Source organism: Gavialis gangeticus, unplaced genomic scaffold, assembly GCF_001723915.1.
Source record: "Gavialis gangeticus isolate Ggan-Ray unplaced genomic scaffold, GavGan_comp1, whole genome shotgun sequence".
NCBI lineage: Eukaryota > Metazoa > Chordata > Crocodylia > Gavialidae > Gavialis > Gavialis gangeticus.
In genome coordinates, this window is record NW_017729022.1 from 27,708,720 (window position 1) to 27,717,627 (window position 8,908).

At 42.4% G+C, this 8,908-nt stretch overlaps 1 protein-coding gene across 2 annotated transcripts in view; it reads right to left on the reverse strand.

Annotated features, from left to right (window-relative positions):
• PTPRB (protein tyrosine phosphatase, receptor type B) overlaps window positions 1-8,908 on the reverse strand; it is a 111,927-nt gene that overhangs the window by 34,767 nt on the left and 68,252 nt on the right. For both annotated transcript variants that reach the window (XM_019514729.1, XM_019514728.1), the window contains exons 16-21: window positions 8,330-8,593; window positions 7,495-7,758; window positions 6,610-6,891; window positions 4,542-4,820; window positions 2,365-2,514; window positions 93-336 (exon numbers count right to left, since the gene is read on the reverse strand). In XM_019514729.1, coding sequence (XP_019370274.1) covers window positions 93-336; window positions 2,365-2,514; window positions 4,542-4,820; window positions 6,610-6,891; window positions 7,495-7,758; window positions 8,330-8,593 — 1,483 coding nt within the window. The remainder of the gene's footprint in view (window positions 1-92; window positions 337-2,364; window positions 2,515-4,541; window positions 4,821-6,609; window positions 6,892-7,494; window positions 7,759-8,329; window positions 8,594-8,908) is intronic.

Below are 8,908 nucleotides of genomic sequence, written 5' to 3' on the forward strand. Positions count from 1 at the left end.
TACAGTAGCTGAAGTACATCAGGCATTGAGATACCACAGTGCCTAATAATACAATACATCTCTTGAAGCACAATTACTACAGTAAATCTAACCTATAGGCAGTCCGAGGCTTCAGTGGCCCATCACAGAATTTCTGCTGATCTGGATCACATTTTCCTCCTAGACTTTCCATCTCAGCTCCAAGCTTAATGTCAAAGCTTTTATAGTTGTTGTCAGGGTTTTCAGCACATCTGCTCGCAAAATAGTTTGTTTGGTAGATTCGAATGGTATCATTGTTCTTGTACTCCAAATATGAAGGTAGCGGGTGATGCTGTTCTGGCTTCTGCTCTGCGTTGTCTACAAAGGTGAAAAAAAAAAGATCTATAGGGCATGGGAGAGAGGGTTTACATATGCCATAGGCCTCATTATGTTAGTACTGTATGGTTTTAAAAGACCAAGACATTCAAAGCTATATTCAACATTTGACAAACTTCAGGCATAGGAGTTTCAAACCTAGAGTTCAAAACAACTTGTAAGTGAAGACATAAGCCTCACAGATACTCAGTTAAAGCACATCGATTCAGACTGAAAGTAGGATCTGCTCTTCTACATTTAGGAGGCTGGATGGTCTAGTAGTTAGGGTACCCATTGGCTATCAAGATATCTAGGTTCTGCTCCCAGACTGACTATTAATTTGCTGGAAAGCTTAGATTTCCCATCTGCCAAACAGATATGAAGTCTTACCTTCCTTTCTAAAGCACTTTGAGTTTAATGGAAAAAACACAATTTATGAACTGTTGATAACTGTAGTGGTCACTAATAGCTGTGCTACCATCAGCACTTACAGTTAGGCAGGTCACCTGCTTCCCATGGCACAGCTGATTTTGGTAAAGAGCAAATTCCTCCAGACAGGATTATGCTATTTGATATTATGTGTATCAAAATGAACTGGCATTCTGGCTTAAGAACTTCCAATCTGTTGCTGAAGACTGCCAGAACTTCTGGCAGAAAAAGCAGCCTAATGTAGACAAAGTCTCAGCTGACTTGTCTAGGTGCCTAAACTAAATGTGCATTTGCCTAATGCACACTAAGGCAATTTAGGTGCTTGTCTACATGTGCACATGCTAAGGCGCATTGATGCAGTGTGCACACCGACTTCAGAATAAAGTTAGTCCCAAGTCAGTCGACATACACAGTGTTAATGTGCCTTATTGCATCTACATGTGTGTTAAGACGCTTTAGCTATTCGCACCTAAATTTGATACCTGCCTTTGCAAGTATCAAATATAGGCGCAAATAGCCTAAAATTGCCATTTTAAAAGCACATTAAGGGCATGCACATGTATACTTGTTCCCTTAATGTGCCTTAAAAATGGCTAATGCACCTCATATTGGCACGTGTAGATGTGCCCAGGGTGCTGAAAGCACTGTATCTCCTACTTGAAACAATACTGCATGCCTGCCTGTAGGGAGATTTGCTTGTGGTTGCTGCCTTGCCTGCCAAAGTGACTAGATAGCTTCAGGTCATTTTGATACAACTCTCCAGCTCAGAGTACCAGTCAAGCCTGATGCTGGGAGATGGTTGTGTGAATCTCTCTGTTACATATGTCTGGATCCTGCCATCTGCTATGTTCTACAATCAGTGCAATAGGAAGTGATTGTTGTGCTCTGAAATGAAACCTTTTTTTAATGACTTTTACAATCTTAATGTCCAAAACTCAACTTTGCCAGATATTGTATGTATAGGCAGTCCCTGCCCCAAACAAGACAGATATAAGCTGGGATGCAGCAGTAGTATTTTTACCTTTTAAATGGAAACCAAAGAGAATTGAAATGACTTGCCCAGGGTGACAAAAGAAGTTTGTAGCAATGCCAAGAACCCCAATCTTCTGAGTCTCAAGCCAATGCTTTAATTATAAAGCTATTCTGTTATATATAGCTGTATAGCTTCCTTTTGAGAAAAAAGTGTCTACATACATTATATGGTCTGATCTACAGTGGTAAGTGTAAGAAGAATTTGCTTTACTAGGTAAACAGCGACTGAATCAGGTTACCTTTTTTTTTCTAAAGTAGCTTTTTGTGAAGCCTTGAAGGCAATATAGATTGAAGGCAAAATGCTCAGACCTGCTTCAGCTTATCATCTAAACTGTTTAAGATACAGATCTTCTAGGTATGGAAACTTCCCAAAACGTACTTGGCCATATCTTAGAGAATGAAGTATAACTGTTTCTATCTGTGTTGGGACCTGGAACCAGGACCTTTAAGCTCAGGACTCCACTACTGATTGCAAGATTTCTTAGATTCAACCACCTCTTATGATGGCCGTTACTGATCTAATGCTAACATGGGCTACACTAGCATTTCCATTCATTCATGAACACGTACCATCAGCCTCCCTCACAACCACAGTAAAGTACTTTACAGCTCCATTGGTGTCACTGAACCAGCTGCAGTTGAATGTAAAGTTGATGGAGGATTTGGTAATCAGCACATCTTTTTTGTTCACTCGGATATGTGGCGGTGGAGGAGGGGGGCCTGGGAAAAAAAGAAAGGGGAAGGGAGGGAATAAAGTACATCATCTATGTGTTTTCAACTATGTAAAACAGTAATTGAGATGCAAATCTCAACAAACTCAACCAGTTGCCCCTAAAGTCTCCTATTTTATGCTCTTTGTAATCGTGAAGTGTAGCCCTCTCCAGCAGAAAAGCTGCCAAAGCTCCATGAAACAGAGCAGCAGCATGTTAAACACAGTGACAGTGGTAGCTCTTCAGTAGGAAGAGGAGCTGATTGAGACTCTCTTAAAGACTCATTAAATCTATGCAACCTTAATTGACAGATACTAGAATGGCATTTGCCAAGATGTGTCCAAACCAGGTACCTGGAGGTCATTTTTCACACGTAATGCAGAAAGGTCTTTATGGTCCCTTCCTGCGCCTACTGGTTCAGTAAACCATGTTTGAGGAACAACAGTGAACCAATCACACAAAACACTGAGGTCGACTCCCATAAGAGGTTTACAGTGCACCTTCCATAGGAAATAGCCATTTGTATCATCCCTATATCCAAAGAGGCTATGAATCTAACAGAGACACAGCAGAAATTAAATGAAAAAGAAAGTGCAGTGGTGCAGGCCCCCAAAGAACATATCCAGCATAGAGGAACTGCAGTAAACTATGCCATCTCCTATTCTATAATGGTATCCATGAAAAATAGTAATGGCTGAACTTCAAAAGTTTCAGCTTGGATAATAAACCAAAAATTCAGCCAGTCAAGTGTTTGAAGGTTAGCCAAACTTCTTGGGTCTAGAAAACCAAGCTGGAATTCTTGGTAGGGAAGGCTTTTCAGGGGATTCAGAGTCTTGCCTGTACAGTCAGCCAGCATCTAGGATTGCAGCGAGGTTCAGAAATTAAAAAAATAATGGAAAACAGTTGAGCCTTCGGAGAAGCTTTGGTCCAGATTCTGCGACTTTTCAGGTTAATTTTGATTTCATTTCTTGTAGCATCCCTCATGTTAGAGAAGAGAGGAAACTTGAATGCAATTAATGTGAAGAGTCGTTTTTTTGTTTTCTGGCCTTTGTAGTATTCCTTTGCTCAGTGTTGCCCAGATTAAATGCATCCTATGCTGCCTAGTGTCAATACAGAGTCTCCCTGTAAAGCAAGCAGTCATGGGGAGCATCACCATACACAAGACACTGGGGCATGCTGTCATTTCCTGCCCATCCTCCTGAGAATGGGAGGAGTCATGGCACAGCCATTTCCATCCCACCTGCCACAGGTGACACATGTCGGGGGTACATGACCTCCCCTGACAGTGGTGGTGGTGCCTGCAGGAGCTCGCTAGCTCTGGCTCTGCCACTGTTGCTGATGATGGCACCTGAAGGAGCTTGCCAGCTCTGGCCCCGCTGCCGATGGCAGCACCTGTGGGTGACCCCCCCAGACTTGGGAGGCACCAGTTGCCCATGCCACCTGCAGCCTGTAGGAGGAGGAATAATGGAGTCTAACAGGAGTCCTGAACTTGTCCCAGGTGATCACATTTCTGAGAGGAATAATGAAAAAGCCTGAAAAAGAACCAGTGACAATTTAGTACCCTTTCTTTGTCTCCAGGTAGTCTCCTACCCTGGCTCTGAGCATTGCTCTGTATAAGGGGCGAGAGCAAGTGAGGGAAGCAAAGCAGCAATACAGAGAGTAAGAAAGGGGGGGAAGCAAAAGAGGACAGTTGTGAGCCGCACACTATGCCTTAATTGACATGTTATAATTGTGAATCCTCCTTCTACGGCTGTTTTTACTACATGAGCCAAACTAACCAGTTTTGCACTGAGATATATACAGTGAAAAAATGTCTTTAAGAAATTATTTTATAGTTAAAACTTCAGATAGTCTTGTGCAATGTGCAGCTAAACACAGAGGTTCCATGATCTGGCTACATATTTCAATGCCTGGTGTTGCATATTGAAGATTTGAAGGTTGGAAAGTCTACTGTTGACTAACTAATGGGAACAGATGATTCATCCTTTCCATCTTCACCTTCCCCATATTTAAATTATGCGTATACAAAGGACTTACGATCTATCATAGTGATAGTGCTGTCTTCAACTACTTCACTGGTCATGTCTGCAGAATGTACTCTGATGGACACCATGTATCTCTTGTGGGGTACTAGTGTCATGATGTTAAACAAAGATTTCTCTTTCTCTATCCTTTTGGAAAATGCAACTTCCCCAGTATCCATTTTTTTACACTCAATGTTATATCCATCAAAGTCAGAGTCAGGAGGAGCCCAGGAACATGCTATGGCAGTAGAGGTCTGTGGTCGACAATGAAGGTTTTGTATCCTGTCTGGTTCTAAGATGGAGGAGAAGTTGGTAAGTTGAAGTTCAATGGTGAAGAAGACCTGATTAATATATTTCATACGCGCTTTGTGGACTTCATACTTAGTACTCTAAATTGGTAGTCTGATTAAAGCAGGGGGCTCAGAATCAGAAACGCTACCCTCCCCCACAGGAATGATACATGACTGTCATTTAAATTCATTTTGGCTCAATCTATCCATCCAGGACTACAGTTAGTGCCTTTGACTTCTTAGGGTATGTGAAACTTTAGTAATTAATAATAAAAGCAATCCCCACCCCCCCTTCCTCCATGTAGTCTCATGAAAACTACAACAGGTATGTAGTGTACAACTATGATACTTTTGAGAAGGTTTGCAGGCTACATCTAGTTAAAAAGAAAAAAAAAATTATTCACTATAATTGAAATGAATACCTTTTACAACCTTTTCTACCTTACAGTAGAAAAGCAGTATTTTTCAAGTGACTACTGATCTTGGGTGCCAATTTCTGACGCCCTAAAGATTAACTTACAGTTGCAAAGTATAATTTAAGAGCTACTTTGCAAATACTTCTAAGAGTTCTGAAATGTAAGACCCCTACATTACCCTCAAGCATAAAGGAAAAAAAAAACTGATCAGGACAAACTTCTGAACAAAGAAAGAGACAAATGTTTTGTAGTATTTTTCTTCTAGAATTTGGTCTGAACTTAGTAGGGGAGTGCAAAGCGGGCCTTACTCAATTCAGATTTGGCCTGAATCAGGGACAGTGATTCAATCCGTTGATTTGGATCAGTCCCTGATTCGATTCAGTCAAATCCGAATCTGAAGATTCAATGCTGATTCAGCAAATCAGCGATTTGGACACAGGCACAGCTTTAAAAGTTTTTTCTACATACCTTGAGGTAGCAGCGCGTTTCATGATCACTGCAGTGCTGGGGCGCATGGAGCATTTCCCAGGAGCACAGAAGGCTTCCCACTGTGCTTGGCAGCGAACCCGGAAGTGGACTGGAAGTACTTCTGGTCCACTTCCAGGTCTGCCAGGGAGCGCACTGGGGGCCCCCCCTGTACCTCCCCAGCTCAGCAATCAGCCGTGGGGAGACCCCAGGTGCCCCCCCAGACTCAGGAGGCACCAGTCTCTGAACCAGGGAGGTGCAGGGCATCCCTCCCCACCCCCAGCGCAATCCCTGGAGGACTCAGAAGTGCAACGGAAGTGCTTCTGGTCCACTTCCAGATCTGCTGCCGAGCACACTGGGGAGCTCCCCGCGCTTCTGTGGGATGCCCAGCATCGCAGCACTCAAGAGCTGTCTGCTACCTAGATGTATGTAGAAAAAACATTTAAAGCTGTGTCTGTCTGAACCTCTGAATCTCTCCGAATCAATTCAGAGGGTTCCAGTTCGATTCTGAGAGACTAAAGGGTCCTCTGATTTGATTCGGAGATTTGGCCACCGAATCAAGCCAAATCTCCACCTAATTGAATCCGGGACCAAAGCTTTGCACAGCCCTAGAACTTAGTCATGAATTTCCACTCACCTATAGCATGAATTGCTACTAGGGGAAATCACAGATGTGTGAATCACAGCTGCTTAACTTTTCCACAGTTCTTCTCATCCACCCTCTAGCCCTATTCTTTTCCTCGGATGGCCCATTTTTATAGCCCATCACAGAAGGGATACTTTGAGAATTAAAGTCCATCTCAGACATACAGGTCAGCCATGGAGTTTGGAACTTGAGATGTGGGTTGAGTACATCATGATATTTCTGAACAATCACAAAGGAAGAGTGTTGAACAAAATGGGTACCTACTTGTTCTCACAGTTTCAGACACTGTTTGACTATATGTCTTCCAACTGTTACCACTGACAGTCCTAACACTGAACTTATAAAGCCTCCCTGGTCGAAGTCCGTACACAATACGCCCCTTTGATTTGTTGCTGCTGTAAGGGTTGAATACTGTGAGATGATCTTTTGGGGACCACTGCAACTCAAAGTCATCATAATCTGTCCGATCTGAAGGGCCCATCCAAGTGATCGATAGGGAGGTGTTTGCAACATCAGCAAATGATACAGCATTAGGAGGGCTGGGTGCTAGACCAGGGAAAAAAGAGAAGAAATGGTTCACATGACATTTGTATAAAGAATGAGTTGTGGGTGACAAGACACTTATTACCTTCTACATTCTTTAGCCTTTGTAAAATAACATCAATAAAAAACAGGACTCCAAACAAGCCAGCTAGACCCTGATTTAGTTCATGCCATTAATGTAATATCCAGAGGTGACCTGAGTAGGGTGTGAGGCCTGGGGCAAATCAGCCCATGTGGGGCCTCACTCCCACTCCGATCCCAGACCTAAAGAAGCTGCCGCCGCCATTGGTGGTGGCAGTGTCAGCGGCTGGGGGTGGGAAATGAGCAGCTGGATACAAAGCCACAGTCATGCCTGGCTCTGCTCTGCTGCTGCTGTGCCTGGCTCCACAGGGCCCTGCAAAGCATGGGGCCTGGGGTGGTCACCTCGATTTGTCCCCCCCCAGGGGTGGCCCTGGTAATATCATTTACAAGTGTCTCATGTGTACTCTTTGACTCCTTTAATAATCCACATAATAAAAATGTTATCTTGGAATAAATCTACCATGTATCATTGAAAATGTGAAATCTGATAGTTCAGAGAGACAAAAGCCTTATGTGGTTCTTTACCTGTTCTTCCCCCAGCATTTGCTGTATTAGTCAGGTCACCGCTGTGGGTTACTACAACCAAGGTGTATTTTCTGCCAGGAACCAGCCCTTGGAAATGCCACTCTCTCAGGTCTTTCCTCTGCCATGTTTCCTTCTGTGTGCCATTTGGATTATAAAGATTTAGTTCATAAAAATCTACATCTCCTGATGCTGGGCCCCAGGTGAACCAAAGACTGTCCGTCATGTTTCTGTTAGATGCTTTGAGATTAACAACTGAGGCTGGAACTGGAAAGGACAATGTATATTACGATGTGATGAACATGCACAAGTTTACAGTGTGGGATTCATATTTTGGGTGCATGCTAGTAGTGGGAGACTAGCACAGGTTCCCTGGGCAGCAATGCTGGCTTTGTGAACGCCAACAGAACTCTGACACTTGATAATGGCTACACAGTTAGTGAGCTACAGTAGGTGCTTACCCTGAAAAACTTCCACTCCTATTTTCTCTTTACTTTTACCCCTCACAGTTTGCTTCCATATTAAGTCTTGTCATTAACAAATATTTTAAGCTCTTTTGGGGAAGGGAATTGCATTATAATTGTATGCCTATACTGTACCTAGCACAACACAGATATCTTTGTATAATGCAGCTAATATAATGCGACTATATTATACATTTTTCACATCAGGTGTTCCATAATTTAGAATTCAGGTTCTTTTTAGATGTATAAAGATAGAGTGGGTACTGTTAGCAGTTTTACTAGTCTAGCACAAGATTTCAGGCTCTTAGATTAGCTCATTAGTGTCCTTAATGAACATCTCATTGAAGACAGATCGTCTTGCTGGATGCTTTTACCTGTTCTTCCAAAGATAGATGACTCATTAGTAAGGTCTCCACTGTGGGTAACAATCACCATTCTGTACATCCTGCCTTGCTGCAAGTTCGGGAAAGAACACTTCTCAAGGCTCTGGTCCCCTGAAATTCTGTGCTGAAGGGATTTGTCTGGATTGTACAGAAAGATATCATATGAGTCTAATTCTCCCTTGGAGGCAGTCCAGCTGAAGGACAGGCATTCAGTGGTGCTTTCTGTGATCTTCAGATTTGTGACCGCTGCTGGAACTGGAAACAGAAATAAATATAAAAGAAGTAGTCAGTGTGTCATTAATGAAATCTAAGTGAAATGAAAACTTTTTGCTAAAAGTATCTGTTAAACCAAAATTATTACACGTTTAAACCCCCCCAAAACAAGAAAATTCAGAGGCAAGGTGAAAATACTGTCATTTATAGTTAGCAATAATGACCTATGCATATTGTTAGCAATAATGACCTATGCATATTACGAGGGATCCTGGTTTTCTCTGATTTAAAAAAAATCCCCAATTTTTGGTTAAAAAAATGTAACCCTATATATATAGTGGTGTTTCATTTTAATCA